Here is a 21693-nt window from a genome sequence, read left to right as displayed (position 1 = left end):
TCATGGCAAACTTCTTCAGACACAACTCCAACAATCTGGCAGACAGAGGGTGTGTGACGCATGTGAAGCTCTGTCATATTTTACATGCAGGCAGATCTGACTGAACCTTGCAGCCTCCGTGACTGGTCTCAACACACCTCCCCATTCATTCATAAATAAACCGGATCTCCACGGTTGTAATCTGGTTTAACAGGCGGTAAAAAGAGCTCCAGCATTCAGACACACGCGTGACTCTGACCGCACATTTCTCACGTACGCATATTGTAGGGAATATTGGAAGTCGCTCTTCTTCTCATTGTCAAAGCGCACATCTGGATGCAAGTCTGCCTCAGTTTCAGCATCAATACATCTGGGGATCCCTGGAGTCCATGATACCCATCTGAATGAAAGCAAGACACACGTCCTGCTTTAAAGAGGAAAAAGCAGTTTTTATGGCTGAAAAACAGAAGCTTTATGTCCTTGGACCTGTATTTCTTTTGTCTTTCCTTTAGTTCTTCCTTCCGATGCGCTTGGAGCAAATTGTTGTCATTGTAGAGGATCTTTGCTACGGAGACAGACATAAAAAGGTGAACTTAAAGAACTTTATGTTACGCATCTCCATTAACCCATTCACAGACACATGTATATACAACAGTGACGGCTCAGCAATCATCAGTTAGGAGTTGGGAATAACCAGTCACGCAGTCATGGACAGGGATTCACACACGCATTGTAAAATAACTTTGAAACACTCCAAATGTAAACTACATCTTATGGGTCTGCCCATGTGAGAAGGGTTCCGCTCATGGTTTGATGCTGTCACAATTAATTTTATAGGTAATTTTATAGGGTTTTTCACAATTAATTTTATAGGGTTTTTCGGCCTCCAAAGAATATTTGTTGAGCTCATTTAATCAACACAACTTTTAAACGTGCTTGTTAGAGTTAAAATTTGGTTCAGGCGGTGTTACAAACAACCCCATCTCCCGCCAACAGAGGGTGCTGCAGCCCCCTCCGCACCCACCTTGCATTAAGATGATATCCAAAAATGGTCAGACAGCGTCATTTGTTATTGCGCCATTTGAAATAGAGCCGGAAATAATGATTTTTGCGAGTGGAAATTACATCTCATCGGGGTGAATATACAGGCAAAACCTTTCCTACCGGTTCCCTCTCTTATCTCCACTTTGACATCTCCAATCAGCCACCGGTAACAAGGGAAAGTCAGCTCACTGCGTCCACCCGGAGGCTCCACTTTGACATAGCGACAGAACCAGTTATCTTCCACCCAGTACTTCTGCTTCTCCAGTCTGACCATGAAGATGGAGCCAAGTGGACAGGGGCTGATCACCTTGTACTTGTCCACCTGTTGGAGGTGGAGAGACAGAGGACGCGCTCAGCTTCAGACACAGGTAAACGGCTGGTTTTTGCGCACATACCGCTCCTCTGCAAAAGTCCAGTCCAGGGTTGTCCAGCAGGGTGCGCTCGCTCTCTCCATGTTCCCCCAGTAGTGTCACAAAGATGTAATTATTGGTGCCAGAATACTCTGATGTACCCGTTGCTACAGTAACCGTGTAGGTTTCCATCTAAAAAGGTTTTCTTCTGGAAATATCAGTAACAACATTGAGGTCAAAATGTGAGAGGTGTCATTCAGAGGAAGCTCAGCTTGTACCTGGAAAATATGTTTTCAGCCAGTATAGTTTTAAAAAATCATCTTTTGCATATGTGATCTGTTACTCTGTCTGACCTGTTCATCCTAAATGTAATGTTCCTGCTAAAAATTTGAATATTATTTTGAGTCAACCACAATGATGCAAATGTAGCGATGGACCAAAGATAAGGTGTAAAACCACACAAACAAAATGATAAGAATGTCCCTGCAGTCTCCAAAAGCAGCATCAGCTTCATGACTTCTGATAGTGGGTTAACTCGGAACTGTGCACAAACATGTTTTTGCTCAAGATGCATCAGGCGTTTTTTTTTTTTTTTATGACATTTTTTTTTTGTTTCCTCCCCCAAAAGGGAGATTATGGGAGAAAAGATGGAGGAGTCGCTCCTCCTCCCTCACAGGAACTAACACTGGCTCCACCAACGTGTCCATCATGGTTTGTTGTTTAGATTCTAGCATGTTTCACATCACTTCAAAGACGTTTTACAGGCTCGGTTGTAGGAAGAGACGTCTCTGAGGCCTCTCAGTTGTTTATCTAGAACCCCAAACATTAACTTCCTCCAGATTTCACTGTGCTAACAAACTGTTTTGACCAAACAGTCAAATTGTGTGTCTGTAAATTGGCCTCCAGCAGCTCCACCAACATTATTAGGATATATGTTTTAGCAAATTATTACTGTGAGCCTGTAAACCATCAGCAGGGGGTGTGTGGATAGAATTACTCCAAAAACCCCCAAATAAAACCAGCTTGCATAACCGATCAAAAAACATTTAAACGGAATGAAATCTGAATTGTAAGTAGATTAGATCTAATCCAGAAATCAATCGGAATAAGTCTGTCAGTTTGATTTCAATTGAATTTCCCACCTGAACGAAATGATGTCCTTATTCTGACGCGTCCCGCTACTTTGGCTGTGTCCTGTTTGTCCTGTTTGTCCTGTTTGTCCTGTTTGTCCTGTCTTCCTCAGTCAAGCTCATTCGCTGCTGCGTCTCTGTCTTCAGCCTGTTCACACTGACGGCAAGACCATATGAGCAACTCTTCCTGTGAAGACATATACAGTGGTTTAGCTTCTAGAGTGGGGGCAGGGGGCAGGGGGCAGGGCACGCACGCACGCACAGACAGACAGACAGACAGACAGACAGACAGACAGACAGACAGACAGACAGACAGTATTTCAAAATCAAAAAGTGTTGATGTCGATATCAGTGGAAAGTTGCAGGTCTACAGTTAAAATAAGTTGTTGTATTTCACTTCTGTCAGGCTGCCAGAAGGAGATCCACAGCTGGTCTAGAACTGCTCAGGCGCTGACTAGAACCAGTACTTGCGCCTTATATTGTTCTTCTGCAAAGATTAGAGCACATTTTTAAAATCCTCCTCCTCATATAAGGCTGTACATGGTCTTGCATCCTACTATTTAAAGAACTTATAACTCTTTATAAATCCAGAATAAGCTTCGGAATCCTTCTCCTGACCTATAAGGTCCTCAGCGGTCACGTTCCATCCCACCTGGAGGAGCTAATAGCACCTTCTCAAAAGACCCCTCTGCTCTCAGGATTCATGGTTTAATCCCCAAATCTCTAAAAGTGGACTGAGTGGCTGAGCATTTAGCAGCCAGGTCCCCTGCTGTGGAAGCAGATCCTGTCCAGGTACAGGACGCTGGCTCCCTCTACTGAGAGTAGACTTAAAACCTCCCAGTTTGACAATGCTCATAGGCAGTAATTCTGTAGTTCCAGCCATTATTCTAGTCACACTAATCCGATATTTAGAGCAGGGTCATGTTATTTATGTATCCTCTTGGCCCGCTGGCTCATGTCTGCGCCTCCTCTGTTCTCCGACAAAAAGGGTTCTTGTTAAAATGTTTCACGACCAGGTCCTGGGGTCCGTGCTTGTGAACCCCCCACAGGTCTGCAATAGGTCCTTTTAGAGCCCATCGGGGGCCTGTGTCTGACTTTGAAATCAGGTTGAGTTAGATTTCCTATAATAAAGCAGTTGTAAACACTACTTCCATCCTCCCCGTGATGGCGTAAACCTCAACCTCTTGGTGACGCAACGCTCCACTGTCGACACTGACAGCTGAATTTTAGTGTCTTCATTGCAAGATTGATTCTTCACAATTAGTAGCTTTCTCTTGTTTGACCCTTTCGTCCTAATCTGACACCAGAGAGGTCAGCAGGGCTTTTTAAATCACAAATACAGAGACGTTGAGAGATCGTCCTGTAAACCAAAAAGTCAAAGGACACACACTTGTTGGGGTTGTGTGTTTATGGTTTTGATTTACTGGGTAGTTCATAGTACGTTAATTAATGTACTTTGAATGAAATTTCATAGTTTGTGATCCACTACAATCACATTAAAATTAGTTTTTTGGGAGATGTTGGATCCCATAATTGGCATGATGCGCAGCTTTACAAGAGACTAGGCTCAATACACAGTTAGTTTTTTTCTCCAGGTGCTGGAAATAAACATTAATAGCTTATTTTGTATTTAACTTGTAAATAAGTGGCTGAAGAGGTTCAGCAGGGTGAACTTTTTACTGAATTTCCTAACTGGAAAACTGTTAGCATGAGCCTTTTAAACATTCCATGGACTTTGTATTTACACCAAGGATGTGGTTTTACCTGTATAATCTGTAGATGTTAGAGAGGGAAAAAAATCTAATGAAACAGGAGAAAATTAAGAATTGCAGGAGTTCCGCTCTCCTCAAAGCAGCCATGTGCAAACAGAAACCCTAATTTGAAGTCTACTTGTTAGCATCTAATTTCTCCACCTTCTTCTTCATTCATTCATTTATTTTTTGTAACTTTTTTAAACAAAGTGTATGAGAAGCGAGGGCAAAAACAAAAGGAAAAAGCCTAAAAGATACAGACAAATCCATGAAAAAACATCCTGGGAAAATGGCATTGGGGCACCCCGGCTTCACATCACAACTCCTCCCAGGCTTGTCTGGAGCGACTCTAGCGTTGGTTAATAGCCACGAGACACTGGTTTGGTTATTTACCAGTAAGTCCATCATCAGTGTAGACTGTAGATATTCAGGACAGAAAAAGTAGATAACACACTTCACCATCATGACAAAGAAAAGTAACTAAAACTTTGAAACGTCACTAAAGATTCCGTTTCAACGAGTAAATAGTCTCCCTGTCGATGATAATCAGTCCAGCTTGGAAAATATTTATGACTGGTTCGATGCAGAAGGGCCGTCGTCGTCGTCGGGGGGGCAGGCAACAAAATCCGCCAACATGGAGGCCATGGTGTCCTCATCGGCCTGAGTGACGGAAAAGACAATAGGAGAAGTTTTTTTTGTGTGTTTGACTCATCCTGTGGCATTGAGTTCTAAAACCAGAAGGTTTGAAATCTGCCCTGTGTGGTTACCTGCTTGCTGCTTCCTTCCAGCTCGTTCTCGCTCTGCAGCTCCTCCCTCTTCCTCTTCACGCCTTTCCCCTCCTCTCCACCGCCAGCGTGCAGCTCCTGCTGCTCTGCTGCTGCGGCTGCTTCCCGTTTTTCCGTGACTGTCTCCTGTGGCTCTGGTGTGCTCTCGTCTGAGCCTCCGGGGTGGGTCAGGGCCGCGTCTTCTTCCGAGACCGTAACTTCCTGCTCCTCCCCGAGACTCGATGGGCGCTCCTCACTACCCCCGGCCTGCTGTTCTCCTCCTGACTCCTCCTATTTCGACATGTAGTGAACATTTGTGTATAACTTGTCATGATTTGCACTCTTTCACGTCAGTAACGGCTCATCTACCCACAACCTACCTGCTCAGCTGTACTGGCTGCTGCTTCTCCTGAGGGGCCCTGTGGTTCCACCTTCTTGGCATCTCGCTCCCACGAGCTCATGTCCTCCTGAACTCTTCCTCCCTCCTCCTCTTTCTCCTCCAGAGCTCCTCCGGTGACGCATAAGATCTGAGGCATGGTCGGATCGCACACCCTTTCGGTCTCGTCTTCCTCCGCCTCCCCTCTTGCTTCTTCCATGACTCCGATGCTCTCCACCTCCTGCACCTTCATCCTGTCCTCTGGGAAGAGAGCCCTCTTGGTTTGGATCTCCTCGATGCCTCCTCCAGCTTCTCCCTCCACGCTGAAGTCCACTATCTCTGCCGCCTCTACGGCGGCTTGAAGCACTCCTCCTTGCTCTACCTCCTCCTGCTCGCCCTGCTCCTCTGCTCCCTCCAGTGGGGGAATATCGCCTTCCTCCTCATCCTCTTCCTCCAGCTCTTCCGCATCTTCGTCAAACTCCTCGTAATCCTCGCCGTCGTAAAACTCTTCGTCGGCAAAGTCGCTGACTTCGTCCTCTTCCTCCTCTTCATCCTCCACGCCTTCCTCCTCTTCTTCCTCCTCATCGTCCTCCATGTCTTCATCATCCTCTTCATCGTCGGTGCTGTTGATGTTGATAACGCCCGAGTCTTCGTTGCTGGCGACAGGCGGCTGGTGTTGAAGTGGTCGCCCCTGCTGACCCAGCTGGCTCTGCAGCTGGTGGATCTGGAGCGGGAGGCTGAGGGGACCCTGCTGAACGGCTGCAGAAGGCTGCATCAGCATCTGTTGGAGCTGTGGCCTGCTGGGCATGGGCTCAACCAGCCCACCAGGGGGAGCCGTCAGTGGGTTAGAGTTCAAAGCTGGAACCAGGGAGACCACAGACGCACTAGAAGGAGGGAAGGAGTTGATGGGAGGGGCAGAGGTGGTGAGCAGGGGGGCGGAGGTAGTGAGGTCGTTGGGGAGCGAGACCCCATCTATCGGTGCTGCTGTGGCTGTGTTGGGTACCATGGTGACGGGTTCTCCCTCGGCGAGGGTGACCGCAGCGCCCCCTGCAGCGGCTGTCATGCTTTGAGAGTTTGCCGCTGCCACGTCGTCCTGTTGGTTCTCCATGTTGAGCATCCCCGGAGGAACGATGACCACGCTGTCGTCGGAGTCGCTGGCCAGAGAAATCTCAACGTCTTCCGCTTCCTCCCTGTCGTAGCGGACGAACACTGGCCTCTGCCCTTCGGGGGGGCCGAGTCCTGCCAGGTCCTGGTGATGCGCGTGCGGCGACAGGATCATCTCCGACGGGCCAGAGGTCTGTCCTCGTAGTCCAGGAACCAGCGAGAGATGGTTCTCCAGAGAACCGAGCAAGGAGGAGGGGCCCATGCCGAGGGTGTGCGGCGAGGGGAACGGAGGGGGGGGCGTGGGCTCTCCTAGGAGAGTTGGCAGTGTGAGACCAGGAGTAGAGGCTTGTGGGGTGGGGAGAACTGACACAGCATGGGCCGGTTTGATGGAGAGAGGTGGCATTGGAAGGGCGATGGAAGGGCTGCGTGGATGGAGCAGGGAGTTACAGATGGTGAGAGCTTCACAGCAGAATGTGGACACCTGAAGTGGAACGAGGAGAGACACAGAGTTACGGAGGGTCGCGAACACAACGCTCCGCTGTCTGACAGAGCCGCCCACCTTGAGGTTACGGTCGGTGCGCCCACTACTGAGGATTGACACAACACAGGTCAGAGGAGGAGGCCAGCATGGAGATGGGACTAGCACCAGAGCTAGCAGCAACCTGGAAATGACATCAGTGATTGGGATTTACTGGCAAAGGTTTAGCAAAGGTTAAACACAATCACAATTATGGGATCTATCCGACAGTTGACACTTTTTTCGTTAATTTCTTGTTAATAAATTCTAAAGAAATTCCAAAATTCAGTTTTCAGGACTATACAGTAAGATAAAAAGTTAGAAGGAGCCTAAAAGCAAAAACATTTTACATTTATGGTGCCACTTATGGGGCGATTTGACTTTGACATAATCTGCACACAAAATGGGAACACCCTAAAACATATGAATACCAATCCTTAGATAACCAAATAAATGAATAGTTTAAAGAATCTGGCATATTTAAAAAGATGAAAAGAGGACAAAGAGCTGAGTATTTGGCTGTGAACGCTGGTACCTGTACAGCTCCCGTCTTGTGAGCGCGCTGCTGTACTGGCCGCTGATGCCCGCTGTGGAGTCACAGGACATGTTGCTGCTCAACTGCTGCTGCTGCAGCCGCACACACAGCGGCAGCAGGACGTCGTGGAGACGCTGAGAACAAGAAGAGAAGAATAGAAAACTCCTTTTTACCAGGAAGAAACCCTGAGCAGGACCAAGGTCATATGGGGGAACCCTCCTCCAGACGTGAGTGAGCAACTGTGACAGATGCTTTTAGGCAGATTCATGGAGAGTTTTCTGACGCATTCCAATGCAAGGATGATAACAGATGTTTACCTTGTGAATATCATCCTTTAGCAGCGTTCCACTGACTAGTATGATCTGTCTCAGTGCTGTAAAGAACAAAAGAAAAATGTTTACTTTGACTTTCAGAAACTCCTTTTCAAAAAATATTTTGGGGAGCCACACACCTCTGAGGGCTGTGAGACAAGTGTCCTGATTAGCCATGATGTCTCCTTTCCTCTGCAGTGACGGTCCAACTGTATCTGAAATGACCAAGGATTTTGTCCGCCGTGGACCGGGCTTTCCTCCGGGAACGATTTCTGCTGATAGACCCACTCTGAGCTATATGAAACAAGAGAATCACAGAGTGTTAAACATATATTATAAACCAGACATGTGAATTCAAGCCATCTGATTGGCTCATTACTGTGGTATTATGAGTGTACAGGCCACAGTTGTGCTCTAATTGCTCCACGCCTGTGGAAAGAACAAGCAACTCCAATCTTAAAATAAGCTAGCCTAACCGATCATCATTAGATTTAGTAAGAAAAAATAGAAATGAAGTATTTTGAAGACTAGTGTCAGGATAACGGTGTGGTGATGGACTTTAACAGCAACAAACCATTTGGCCTCTCCTACTGCATGATTTCGGTCCTATGTGATGTAATGCATCAATGTGCAACACACCAACCAAAAATGTATTCAACAGCATTTTAAGTGGACAAACCTTGACAGACTCTGCCCCTGGTGTAATGTCGCTCAGCAAGTGGTTAAATAGGATCTCGGAATGATTTGGGCTTCCATGGAGTATGCTGGTGGAAGCTCCAGCCACCTGAAGCCACAGTTCTAAGGTCCTGTACACAGAAACCCTCACTGAACTGGAGGGTAAAGCACAGATTATTCAAATAGCTCATTTAATGCTATTACCCTACATCAGTGGTAGTCAAACTGGGGGGCGTGCCCTCAAGGGAGGGTGGGTGTTATGACAGTTGGGGCCACTACTGTGTTCACTGTCAAGTAACATCCAGCAGATGGCACTAACTTTACTACTGACCCCCTTAAAAACATATTATTCTCACATACTATTGAGTTGTATGCACACAGTGGTGCAATGATGAGGGGAGTTATGTTTCTTTATAGATGTTTGTATATATTTTTTCAATTCTCAGCAAGTTATTCTGCGAGTATTTCAAATATAGCAAACCTTTGCATGATTGCAAGCAAAGAACATGTATGCACGTGTATTTATGTAAGAGCTTTGGGTGACAGCAGACGGAGGGTATCTGAAAATAACTTCACCTCCAAATGGGGGATTCTGCAAAAAAAGCTTGGCAACCACTGATGTGGCAAATAAACTCTCTGGACATACTTAATTTAAAATAGATGCTAGACATCCTGATGAGACATAATAAGACAGATATACCTGAAGGCTCGCTGCTGTCCCACACTGGCTTCAGCTGCAGGTGTCCATGCAGACAGAGTTTGAGAAAACAGCCTTTGGAGCACAGCGGCGTACTGAACCATGCTGCTCCGTACACTGTACAGCACACAAAATTATCACCATATCTCTTTATGCAGTTGTTGGATGGCAGAATATATCAATTATTTCAGATTAAACATTGTACAGGTGCACTTACGCTATAATAAGAGCTGCTAAGACCTCCAGTATGTTAAGATGTATGATGGGTAAAATCAGCAATCTCACGTTTCCGTCTCCTGTTAAGTTCTGACAGAACAACATATGAAATACAGTAAACAGCAGATTCAGAACTGCAGCTTTGCTGTGATTTAAACAACCAAGTGTGTGTTTTTGCTCACAAAGCTCTTGCAGCTCACGGCGAGGGCTCTGCACACAAGGTTGAGGATTGGTCGGACGGGTATTCGGACTGCTGAAGCCGGATCCACCCTAAAGGCAACAAGTAAAGGGACATGAAATTTGGTCATCATGGTTTGAAGAAGAAAAGTGTGTGTGACTCTATATGATACAAACACACTCATTCACTTAATACCTCAGTGTGTGTCTCAATGCCAAGCAGACAGCTGTGAATCTGTGTTGAAGCTGTAGGAGGAACAGAGGATCCGACTGGTCGAGAAGTGGGAAGGCAAGTTCAACTCCCGGGCCTTCGTATTGCATCGTTCCCTCTGTCAAAAACAGCAAAAATCCTTTTAACCTATCGGTTCAGAATATCTTTTAAAAGGAAGTGCTGAACTAATTACAGTGGTAGCGTAGTTATATTTATTAAAAGTAAATGTTTACCACAATTTCAAATCTTGGAATAGTAAAAAAAAAAAAGGTGGTTCAAATAATAATAATATCAAAATCAATAGAAAATGAAAAGGGATCTTGATAAGTCCCAGTATGCAGCAGAAGAGTGCCAACATACCCATTTCTGCACCCTGGTAAATGAGAGCCAGGTGGCTGTTGGCTGAGGCCAGAAGACAGTGAATCTGGTTGGTCCAGCCTTCTGCCCTGCCAGCACCTGCGCCCCGGTCCAAGACGCCCCCCAAGCATGGCAGGTGAGCATAACACTGGCAAGCCATCTAGAGAATATCATCAAGACACAAGAAATTCATTATTCTTTATTTTTTATATAAAAAATCAACTCAAAATAAATAGAGATGGTAAACAGAAATCACTTTTTTGCTTTGGTGGGCAAGACAACATCATTTTCTTGCTAAACTACTAAAAAACAATAATGGAAAGGCACAAACCTCTTGTGTTTTCTTGTTTGTGCTGTCCATTTTGGAAAGGAAATAGGCCCCCAGCTTGTCCTAAACAAGACATTTTTAACATTCAAATGAAAAGTCTCATTTTACTGAGTGAAATGGTCCATAAACAAGAATCCCTTTTCTCATCTTAACGATGCTGTATTATTACATTGTACCTTCAGAGATCCACAGGCTCGCGGGTAGTGCGTCATGCAAGCCGTCATTCCCTCCATGGCTGCCAGCTCACACTGAAGTCAGAGGAAGTGTACATGTTAGTATGAGCAGTTTGAATTATTTAAAAGCCAGATACATTAGAAAAGTCTATGATGCAAGAAAAACCATGATAGTTCAATTTAGTTTAGAAAACATACAAAACTCTTTGTTTACCTCCGTCTTAAGGCCTAATAAAGACGTGAGGATTCCAAGAATGGAGTTCAATCCAACCTCCCGAGCCAGCTCAGGTATTTGAGAGGAATACTGCAGCACATCTTTCAGAATATTCACAGCAAGTTGGATGGTCTGGACTGGAGCCTGAGACTACAGGGGCACAAACACAGGGCAGAGCTGACAAAAATGCCCGTCAGAGGTCCAGAGATGAGCCAGCGGGAGTCTGTGTTACGTACTTGTACGATCTGCTGGAGAGATCGCAGCCACGAAAGGCAGTGCTGCTGGAACAGATCACTAGAGCTGTCCTTAACTAGCATGGAAAGCAGACAGAGGCCCTCGAACCTGCCCCCCACACACAGAAAGCAAAGATTTTCCATCAGTTTCAAAGAAAAAGCACAATAACACTGTGAAGATACATTAAATGATTATTCATACATATTGATGGAAAGTTGCCTTGACTCAGGGAAGCCGCTTGCATTTACACTTTCCATTTGTTGAACTGATTTTGACAAATTATATTTCATCTTCATCATCATGGGCATCATTTGATTGAGATCAAATTTAATAGTAAAAAGGTACATTCGCCCTCTAACTACCTAATATAAGATGATGTAGTAACGCCTCCCACTCTCAATATTGAGATTACAGGCCTTTCATAAACTTCAGGTCAGTGCAATACCTTCAGAATTCTGAGTCTATAACAACACTGTTGGGAATTAGGGGAGAGATTGTGCACGTTGTTTTTTGTCACCTGGTCTTGCTTGAGCCAAGTTTGGCATTGCTGAAACCAACGAGACCAGCCACGGCGCTTGCGCCCTAAAAAAGATAACCACAAAACAGTGATGGTTGTGTTTCGGGGTGTCACCATCAGCTTCACACCTGAAATGTTGTAGGTGCGAAGTTCCGAACATCTGCCGGCTGAGTGATGAAGCCTGCAGCACAGCCGCATACAGGTAGCTAGCTTCAGGGCTAATGGCCATGTTCAGTTCGGGATTTACCTGAGTGTGGAAAACGCCATGTTCTCTGTAGCCTGTCAACAGAACCGGGATATAATCTGGACGCTGCTCCTTTAGAACCGACACCAAACCCTCCGTTAATCGCATAGCGGATGGGCCACGCAGCCAAGCCGATGTAGCCATCTTGCCGCACACCTGACGTCACTAGTGTGCGACGGCAGGACGTCAGATCGGTCTTCTCTTTGTTATGGTGCTGCTTCAGGCTCGGTGACGAGTCTAGCAGGTTGATCTTAAAGCAAGCTCTCGTTTCTGTCCATGTCCCAGTGAACTCATGGCTAATGAGCGGCTCCGGGCTCTGGAGGAGGTAGAGAAGGAGATAGCGATGGTTCTACAGTGTGCAGGTTAGGACAAACTACACTATACCGCTAACCTTTTACTGCACGTTTCTTTAAAACTACACTGACGCCACTGCAGTGCATTGCATTTACGTTCGTCCTAAGGCACCTACTAATTTGTATACCGGTAATTGTTGGATCTGTTGCCACAGGTAATATAGTTCTGGAGCTCTCCAAAGACAAGCACAACGCCAGCCTTCTAGACAGACAGCTGGTCCAGTTCCAGAGTTCAGTCAACCGGGTGGAGAGTGAACTGAGTGGTCAGATCCGCTACCTCACACAGGTGAAAGATCTAAAGTTACTTTCCTCCTCTATATCCAACTGTTTCAATGAAACAGACAAAGGTCAGCATGTGTCATCTCACTGTAATAGTTGTGTCTGTTCACAGGTAGCCACGGGTCAGCCCCATGAAGGTTCCACATATTCATCCAGGAAGGACTGTCAGATGGCGCTGAACAGAGCCGAGTATGCCAGAGTCAAACTGGGAGAACTGGGGCGAACCTGTGAGCTCATGCTGGAGCCACAGCAACAGACATGAGCCCAAAACATGCCCTAAAATCGATATTTCTATGTGTACTTGTACAAACACACCAACTACAACTGGTAAAAAGTCTGTAAAACAAATAGCCTACCAGAACCAATGAGTTAATTATTGCTTTGTTGTGTATTTTTTATTACAAGATTTGAAATAGTTTGACTCATTAACATGCCATGTAAACATTTTTCTATGTCTTAAAATAAAAGAGAACTATTTTATAGGCACTCTGATGGTTTATTAATTGAGTAAAATAACACTTATCCAATGCAATATTATTAAACAATCACATTAATATAAAAATAGCAATTTAATGCAATCATGCCACCACATCCTATCAACTCTTGACATTCTGTGATACCATAATAAAACAAACCAATACTAATTTAAAGTTGTATTTGGCGGTAGAGTTCTTTCATTATCAAGTATTTAGTAGTGTTTATTTTTTTAAAGTTAACACTACAATAGTTAACAGAATGAGATTAAATGCTAATATTACCATCTTCATAATAAACTATACAATATTTCCTAACTGGAAATATAATCCTGAAGCAAATCAAAGGCCATTTCATATTTATTTTTATTGAATAACCTTTATTAAGAACCAGTGGTTTGACATTTGAATATGGTTTGTGTTTACAAATGTTTCGGTTTACATTATTGGATTATGACATATTCATATTCAAATTATGGATTTTACTTCATGTATGATTGAAATACTGACCCATTTATGCATGATTACAAAATTATATACTTGAAACCATAAAAATAAAATAGTCTCACCCACTTTCTTGTTTGTAATATATACAAGTAAAAATAATGAGATTTATTTTGTTATAAAACAGTTAATTAAGAAGAAATAAGAGCTAAGCAGCTTCCTAATGTTGCTGTCAACACTTTTCACAATACCAGGTGATATAAAAGAACCTGTGATCAATATAAAAAAATAGTAATTTTCCCTGATTTATCTCAAAATAGTAATTACTAGCAGTAGTAGTATTAGTATTAGTAGTGGTAGTGGTAGTAGTAGTAGTAGTAGTAGTAGTAGTAGTAGTTATATCAGCAGAATAAAAGTCAAAAAGCATCATTATATGACAAAATCACTTCACTCATAAAAACACTGAAATACTTTTATCTGATCAATATTTGAGTTATGAGACTAGTTTCAAACAATAACTGCTGGATAAAGTGGGGGAAGAGTTAGTAGAACAAGTCTTCTCTGTCCTGGTTGTCTTTCGTCCCTGTTAAGCCCAGACGAGCAAAGTCCTCAAACACCAAGTCTCCGCCATCAGAGGAAGTGCTGAAGAAACAATATTATATATTAACACACTAAAATAGAGAAGCTTTGATAGTTAATACACAAACGCACGCAGCCTTACCTTGTGTTTAACTCTATGAGGTTTGTATCCACGGAAACGGACACGGCAGCAGCTAGAAAATGAAGAAAATAATGAGTGGGTCAGTTTTTAAAACTGTACGTGTCCGTGTGTGTAAAACCTACGTTGTTGCTGGGCACTGGGCTGGTGTGCTGGTTTGGGATGCATCAGGACAAAAGGAAGTTCCACTGCTACATCCCTACACACACACACACACACACACACACACACACACACACACAGACACACACACACACACTTTTCAGTGACATCACAGTAAGAATGTTTTAACAATGGAAGATGCAGGGTTTCTACTGACTGTGGGTCTAATGTAAAGATAATGAAAAATATGTTGGGTTTTTGCATGTATTGTTGAATTGTAAAAGAATAATCAATAAAAGCTATCATAGAAGAAAAGTGTTTCATAGAAAAGGTTTCACATACCCTCCCAGGGACACAACCAGTTTGACTTTGACTCGATAAGACACAAAGATTCCCATCATCTCCTTATTGGCTCCCTCTTTAATTCTGTAGGCGGACAGATGTACAAGCACATTAGAGGAATAGCGGACGGTCATGAGCATAATGTGTTCCACAGGATTACACAGATCTCGTCGCTTTCTCTTTTTGATTACATTGTGCTGGAGGCCAAATTAGTGTCTTCATGCTTTAGTTTGCCATCCAGGGCCAAGCCTCTCTTTTCTCTGTTGTTACCCAGCAGGGGGGTGAGAGTGTACACATGGCAGGAGGTGGAGCTCGGAGAAACCTGGTCCCTGAGGAAATTTAGTTAAATGTTTATGTCAGCAATATGTCATTTTCATTTCATGATAATGTAAAAAATGACAATTTGTCAATAGGTTCTATATGTATAGGGTCTGTTAAGACACTTGGTGAATTTTCTGTGAGGAAAATGAGGTTGAAACTTACTCATGTGCACATACATGTACAGTAAATTTTAAATAAAATGATGGTTAATATTGAGGTTTGGCTATAAGGACTATACATATGACAGAAAGTGGTTAAAAGTTAATATTCAAGATTCCAAAGTCCATTTACCAAATTTTCCATAATCGTTAGAGTATTGAGTTATTATATTAGATGTATCTTGATCTACGGATGTAATAATTCGGTGTTTACACATTTTCTTCTTTAAAATCTTTCAGTATAAAATAAAAAATAGTAGAACTCACTCTGCTTCCAAATGTGCGACTTGACATTTGTACTGGGCCGTGGAGAAGAGGCAGATATCTGCATACTGGCGAACTGGTACACGGAGAGAACACGCTTTAGTGCTTCCTTTAGTCTTTATCTCCGTTCAGGTGTAAAGATGCTGTACTTGTCTTATGGCACTAAGTAACGAGAAACTAAACTTCTTGTTAGCCTGGTTGAGACGTTGCGTACCGGATATCTTCACCTTCTTCACAGTCTTGACAGAACTGTTGCTGACATGGACGTTGACGCTAATGGGCTCGCCGTGGTAGTACAGCTAAAACGAGAGGAGCGCCACGCACTTACTCTCTTGTGTGTATTTCTAGTCCTCAGCAAAGATCCAAGTGTGCGTTACCTCCTTATCCAGTGATGCCTCCAAGTGCAGAGACCTGTCAGACATCAGGTAGTTGCGACGTGTCTCCACCATTGGCTGAGGTCCTGGAGTCTCTGGAGCGTACTGAACCTTCCTGATCACCAGATGCACAGAATTCCTACAATAAACAGACAATTAAAGAACACATAAGATTTCTAAAGGCAGCATTGCTGCACAGTGTAAAATGCTAGCTAAATGCTAGCTAAATGCTAGCTTCCCCCCAGAGCAAATGTGATTGTTGCATGATTGTGGTACATTGCAAAAAGTGAGAACTGGCAAAGAAAGTCACAATATTTGATAATATGCAGAAATTCTTGGAAACATTAAAGCTCTCATGTTGTTTTCTTTTGAACAAAATAAAAAACTAGGATCTGCAACTCCATCAATAAACCTAAATTTACTAAATAAAATTAGGCGTATGCTTCCTTTTAAAAAAAAAAAAAAAACAAGAGGTTGCTACTGAAAATAAACATGCGTGTTACATAATCACTGTTTTCCAATGCAGAAAAACCCCAGAAACCAAGTCTGTTCTTTCACAATGTAGCCCATAGCTTGTTGTTGTTTAGACTGGCAGAGACTCTCGTGATTCATCACAGGGTATATTTTCATGCCCCCTGTGAAGTAAACTGCATATTTTGTAGCACATATATAAAAAAGCAACCCCTTGCGTAATACATTGACCTGGCCATGCGTTGAATTATGCCTGTGTTTAATCCGTTTACCTGGAGGGAGTCGTTAAACAACACGTCTGTTCGCTCGGGTTTCTTAAAGAACTGAAATGTCTGAAGGATGTGTATGAAAAGCTCAACCTTTGATGAAGCTTCTCATCTGCAGTCTTCGCACAGAACGCCTGAAGCTCGTAGTCCACCCCACAACCCTTTCCAGAGTCCTCAGGGCCCGGCTGGAGGGTCACTGAGCAAGGCAGGTTCTTGGGAATCTAACATGCAAGAGTACACAAAGCTCCAGGTTTATGAATATGTCATGTTATGCAAATAGGCTCTGTTTAAATACAAAATGCCACAAGTCCCTACGGGCTCAGGTGAGCTCAAAGAGTGTAGCCGGTCTTACAGTGAAGGTAAAGGGGTGTGCGTTCTGACCCAACTTTGTCAACAGTCTCTCCTGCAACTGGCTTAGATCCTTCTGAACCTTCTCCACCGGAGGAAAGACCTGGACGGTGCTGACAAACAGGTCCTTGCGGAAGGAAAGACCCAGAACGTCGATGTCGTCCCGACCGTAACGGAACGCGCAGTTCAGAGTCACGAACACTGGAGGTCGGGGAAGATGGAAAGCAGGTACAATAAATAGTAAATGAATAATCATCATATTCAGTTGGCACCAGTTTGAAACTACTGTGGGATAGGGGGTCTCTTTTCACCTTTTCTGTCCTTTAGGTAATCTGGCTCCACAAGGACGACACCATCTGTCAGAGAGAAACCCAATCACACCATCACCACATTCAACATTGGTAATTAGCCACTTCTGATGACCCTTTGACAGCACTATTGCTAAACTATGAGAGTAAAACTGCTATTTCTGATGGATAGATTCACACACTTGTCGCCTGTGTTTTATATACTGATTGTTTTGTGTCTGCCGGAGGAGGAAAATATGGAATACCCGTGGAAGTCTTAGGTAGGATCAGCAAACTGGGCTGTGAGGTGCAAGGGAAATATAGGTTATAGTGGGAACCTACTGCTTCTGGGCCAGACTGTGTAGAGCTTAAGCTTTGTCCAAAATCCCCCCATTCCAGGGTTGTTGAAGCCAATATCCTACCGGGTTTTCTTACCTCAGAAAAACTGGCCTGATTGTGATTCCTGACATATTCCCTGTATAGTGCACTAACTAGGGTGGTTACGTGAGCCTCGTTGTTTCCTGTAGCCCCTTTCACACTGGCCAAAGATTATTAAACCCTGCGTACTTTCACCATTTTGAACTGTCAAATTTTGCGTGTTTTTTATTTGACGTTAGAGAGCTTCTTGTAATCTGCGATTTTCCTTGCTCTTCTTGGTTTTTTTTTCCCGCTTCAGCATTTCTGTTGTGCTTCTTCTGAGCTGTGACTGGGGTGTATGTAGTGCACTCAATGTATCCCATAATGCACTGTGAAAAGGAGTGTACAACCAACGCTCCCTAACCAAGTAATACATGCATCCCATCATGATCTGAGGTTGCACACGAGGGGCTACAGACAGCTAACAAAGTAAACTATTAATGGCATAAAAGTACCTCAACAGACAACTACTAAAATCTACCAATTAATCAGTACAAAGTTAAAACGCCTCAATGCCAACGCCAGTGGTACGGTTTCAACACGTGATGCTACGACCCCCATTTAAAGGCTCCAAAAATTATTGGAGAGCTCCATTGACCATAGTTGTATAAAACGTCATGTAATCCAGACTTTAGGGGACCAAATAATCCCGACTTTAGGGGATCATGCCGAGTGCAGAGGCACCCCGACTGGTCCACACAACTCTTGAGTATGAAATAGTGAACGAGCGCTGGCTCCACGTGATGGATTAACTCACCCACTGGCTCTACGCAGGTTAAGTGATCCACAAAATCTCTCTTCCCCAGGTAAACGGTGAGCTGTGGACGGGGACAGACAGGAAGTGGAATTAGGGAAATCTGGGAAACAGGAGATCCCACATTTACAACAGGCAGTCTATACCTTCGAGTTGGGGCTCGTCTTCTTAAAGACTCTGTAGAGATAGAGAAGGTAAACACAGCATTTTATTGTATATGGCACAACTGTGAACGTGTGTATGATGTCAGCACGTACATACTCTCACATAAAGTATACAGAACTAGTCTCTTTGTCAGGTCTAACCACCTCCCCCTGGTTCTCATCTCAGCAGAAATGTCCTCAGAAGGATAACAGACCCAAAAGTCGTTGACCATAAGAGTGTAACGGAACAACAGCGCTCGTAGCACAATTACATGGTGAACTGGGCTCAGGATGTCACTCGCCCCAAAAGTAAAAATGCACATTGGATTTGCGATAATGTTTATTACCAGGAATGTGCAACAAGCTCAGTGCTGAACCGCCTGTTCTGTGAACAGCCACGAGAGCACAAAATGTAAACGGAGCAGCTGGAAATAAACAGTTGTGCGAGCGGAGAGCAAGGCCACATCCCCCACGGCCGCTGGGGTCACCAGCGAGCTGCTGCAGGAATGTGCTGCCTGCTACATTCGGAAGAAAAGAACAACACATCCTGATTTTTTTTCAAGTGAAGTATCCTTTAACCCATGTCAGCACGTATCCTCCAAGTGTGTCGTGAAAGCTGCTGATATCAGCGCTATTGACAGGTTACGTAATCGCCTGACTGGTTATCATTCTAACTGAAACAACTCCCACGAATGTTGTTTTCGGTAGGTGACTAATTAATTTATCATTTAAGTCCTAAGCAGCAAATAATTTCAAGAGGTCACCGACTCTGCAAAATACCCGTAATAGTGCTGATACAGTTCAAGGAAATGAATTCAAAAATGTTTTCCTCATATCCCATCTGGTGCACATTCAGATAAATCGTATTTGTGTTTTGTTTTTACAAAAATCATGAATAATCTATTAAAACACAGATTATGAAACAGAGTATTGTTTTAAAGGAACCAATGATAAATATGCACGAGGTATAAACATCATTTTCCCCAGTTTCCTCCTAGTTCAGTCATTTTTTCTTGTAGCTATATTATTATGTACATTTGCGCATTTTGCCTGGGGACCAATCAGGTTCGCGCATCGCCGCTGTTACGTCAGAGTCCTGCATGTTTACAATAAGTGACATTTTGCCTCAACTATTAAAGCAACACGCATCACGGTAACAATAACTCGCTGCTGTCTGCATTCCAATGTTGAATGAGGATCACCACAATTAATCGTTGATTATTTAAAGAAAATGTAAAGCCGAGTCCGTTTTTTAAGTTCATAAAAGTGGAATATACAAAAAAAAAAAGTTCGATCCCCCTCCCCAAGTTTATGTCCTCTAAACATTCCTCGTTGATTTAAATGCAAAATCTATACGTTTGGATTCGGTTTGGTTGTGTATTCCTTGCAAAAGTGGGTTTGGAGCACATCCCAGAAGCTTTTCCCTTCCCTCCACTAAAACAAGAGATCCCCCGCGGTTGATCCACTCACCTGGTCCCAGGTTTGTCCTCCATCTCATCGGTCCTCTGCAACACTTTGCTGTAGATTTCCAAGCGGCTGTGCAGCTGCGAAGTGTCCTGATGTTGCTGCAAAGCTCCAGGATGAAGCTGTTTCCGCTCCTCTGGGAGCGAAGCCACGCCCACATCACATTATAAACTGCAATTTCAAAATCTCCACCAAAGCATGAATAATAGATAACAAAGAAGGAGGGCCATCGGGAAAGGGAGCACGTGTGCCATTTCTCATGGTTAACCGCACCTGCAAATAAAATATATCAACAATGTATCTGTTATGGGTATAAAAGCGTAACATTAGTGACCAGGTCACTTATGTATGGACGTATGTTGCTGTGCCGAGATAAACGGAAGAGAACAACAATGCATCCTTTTCATTTATGTAGACGCCTTAAAGAGGCTTTATGTCATAAAACCTCTCCTGGTTGAAAGCGACATTAACATTGTGATCAAATAGCGCAAATGGGTAATGTTCCTATATCAATCGTCAGGCGCGTGCATGGATGGAGCGTGGGCGTGCGTTTTGCCTTTTGTGTCATGACATTAGTTTACCAGAAGATGGAAGCACACTACAAAAACGGCTCAAACTTCAGTTTTATTTTCAGTGTCACAAAAGGGAGGGAACCTTTTGGACTTGAATTGTGCCCAAAATTTTTAATAATTTAATAAATTAAATTCAAATGTAATTTAATACATTTATATCCACTTATGGTTATAGGGTTAAACTTTGTAATAAAGGGCACAGTTCCAGTTTGACTCTCATAAATCGTCTTTATTCAACTGTTTAGAATATATCCCGGCTTATTTATATTGTTTCCTTTTTGATGACCAAAATAATGGTTCAAAGTTCAAAATTTATTGTTAGATGGATGCAACATTAATACATTTAATAGAGGAAACATTTTCAAGTCATCAAGCCTTAATATTGGGCTCAAATGAAAGCTCTGCTCATACTGAGTTTGGTTGTGGAGGTTAAAATTACAACTTCTACATAGGTCATCAGGTTTTTGGGCTGGAACCAATAAAAACAACACAAGCAGACAGAGATTATTCCGGCTTGGCGCTCCTTTTAAAAGGGACGATTCAACTTGGACAAACAACATCGGAAGGGTAAAGTCTACTATGAAGCAGAGCCTTGAGTGCCAGCGTCACCTGAGCAGGCACGTTGAGTGCCAGCCAGTCCGGCTGAAGGAGGATGAGCAGACGGGTCACGACCTGTAAGCATGCATGAAGGATTTTGAAGCTGAGCTCTTTGACATGTCTTTGCGGACACCGGGGTCTATGCATTCCGGCCTGGTCGCCTCACCACAGTTACTCCGTGAAGACCACACTTCCAGATGGCCGAACACAGGGTGACACCTTCCTGCAAGAGTGTTCACAAAGTTCAGACTGATCAGATCATTGGGCAAATGATCTCTACACCATCTGGTGCTGATATGAAGGTTGCCCATATGGACAGATCAGGGTTGGCAGCCCGAGTGGACCTGGCGAGGGGATCAGGAGTGATCCAACTTGGGACTGCCCTTGAGAGCAAGATGGGTCAATGTGCAAGATTGTGAAGAGCAAGTTGTTAGAGCTCCTTAAAGACCACATCAGCCTTCTGCATATGGGAATGATCAGGCAGCGTGCCACCCCCACACCTGAGGACCATGAGGCTCTGAAGTGGGCCAGTTTAGAGTACCGCTGGGGAGACTTCGCGAATAAAATCTGTGCTCTGATCTTCTGAAGCCGCACCAATGCGTATCTCATACTTTTCGATGACATACAGGACCTTCCCTTCAG

General features: G+C 43.8%; 4 protein-coding genes across 5 annotated transcripts in view; 1 reads left to right on the top strand and 3 right to left on the bottom strand.

Moving 5' to 3' along the window:
- The window catches only part of alox12 (arachidonate 12-lipoxygenase), a 6693-nt gene extending 3962 nt beyond the window's left edge, over window positions 1-2731 (bottom strand). Inside the window, exons 1-6 of one of the 2 annotated variants that reach the window (XM_057027860.1) lie at window positions 2516-2731; window positions 1419-1581; window positions 1144-1345; window positions 466-544; window positions 257-379; window positions 1-35 (exon numbers count right to left, since the gene is read on the bottom strand). The exon at window positions 1-35 is cut by the window's left edge and continues 72 nt beyond it. In XM_057027860.1, coding sequence (XP_056883840.1) covers window positions 1-35; window positions 257-379; window positions 466-544; window positions 1144-1345; window positions 1419-1565 — 586 coding nt within the window. In that variant the 5' untranslated portion in view covers window positions 1566-1581; window positions 2516-2731. The remainder of the gene's footprint in view (window positions 36-256; window positions 380-465; window positions 545-1143; window positions 1346-1418; window positions 1582-2515) is intronic. The other variant, XM_057027861.1, reaches the window with a different exon arrangement.
- Window positions 2732-4404: 1673 nt separating this feature from the next.
- pelp1 (proline, glutamate and leucine rich protein 1) lies at window positions 4405-12169 on the bottom strand. The gene is made up of 19 exons (XM_057027853.1): window positions 11908-12169; window positions 11661-11725; window positions 11146-11251; window positions 10910-11059; window positions 10699-10770; window positions 10526-10585; window positions 10198-10354; window positions 9823-9955; window positions 9632-9719; window positions 9451-9539; window positions 9237-9350; window positions 8541-8691; window positions 8002-8155; window positions 7868-7923; window positions 7551-7684; window positions 7058-7160; window positions 5399-6979; window positions 5022-5309; window positions 4405-4914 (listed from the first exon to the last, which is right to left on the bottom strand). The coding sequence occupies exons 1-19, from the start codon at window positions 12046-12048 to the stop codon at window positions 4822-4824; spliced, it is 3735 nt and encodes a 1244-aa protein (XP_056883833.1). The 5' UTR covers window positions 12049-12169; the 3' UTR covers window positions 4405-4821.
- Window positions 12067-13022, top strand: med11 (mediator complex subunit 11). Its single transcript, XM_057027871.1, has 3 exons — window positions 12067-12266; window positions 12413-12543; window positions 12649-13022. The coding sequence occupies exons 1-3, from the start codon at window positions 12197-12199 to the stop codon at window positions 12796-12798; spliced, it is 351 nt and encodes a 116-aa protein (XP_056883851.1). The 5' UTR covers window positions 12067-12196; the 3' UTR covers window positions 12799-13022.
- A 335-nt stretch (window positions 13023-13357) lies between these two features.
- On the bottom strand, window positions 13358-20026 carry arrb2b (arrestin, beta 2b). Its single transcript, XM_057027866.1, has 14 exons — window positions 19889-20026; window positions 18422-18452; window positions 18279-18339; window positions 17129-17173; window positions 16822-17018; window positions 16563-16690; window positions 15736-15871; window positions 15573-15657; window positions 15362-15434; window positions 14807-14944; window positions 14616-14699; window positions 14297-14370; window positions 14175-14226; window positions 13358-14095 (listed from the first exon to the last, which is right to left on the bottom strand). The coding sequence occupies exons 1-14, from the start codon at window positions 19909-19911 to the stop codon at window positions 13996-13998; spliced, it is 1227 nt and encodes a 408-aa protein (XP_056883846.1). The 5' UTR covers window positions 19912-20026; the 3' UTR covers window positions 13358-13995.
- Window positions 20027-21693: the final 1667 nt, after the last annotated feature.

This window comes from Takifugu flavidus, chromosome 3 (genome assembly GCF_003711565.1).
Source record: "Takifugu flavidus isolate HTHZ2018 chromosome 3, ASM371156v2, whole genome shotgun sequence".
Classification (NCBI taxonomy): domain Eukaryota; kingdom Metazoa; phylum Chordata; class Actinopteri; order Tetraodontiformes; family Tetraodontidae; genus Takifugu; species Takifugu flavidus.
The sequence above is the reverse complement of the archived record's forward strand: the minus strand, read 5'-3'. Positions and strand labels throughout refer to the sequence as shown.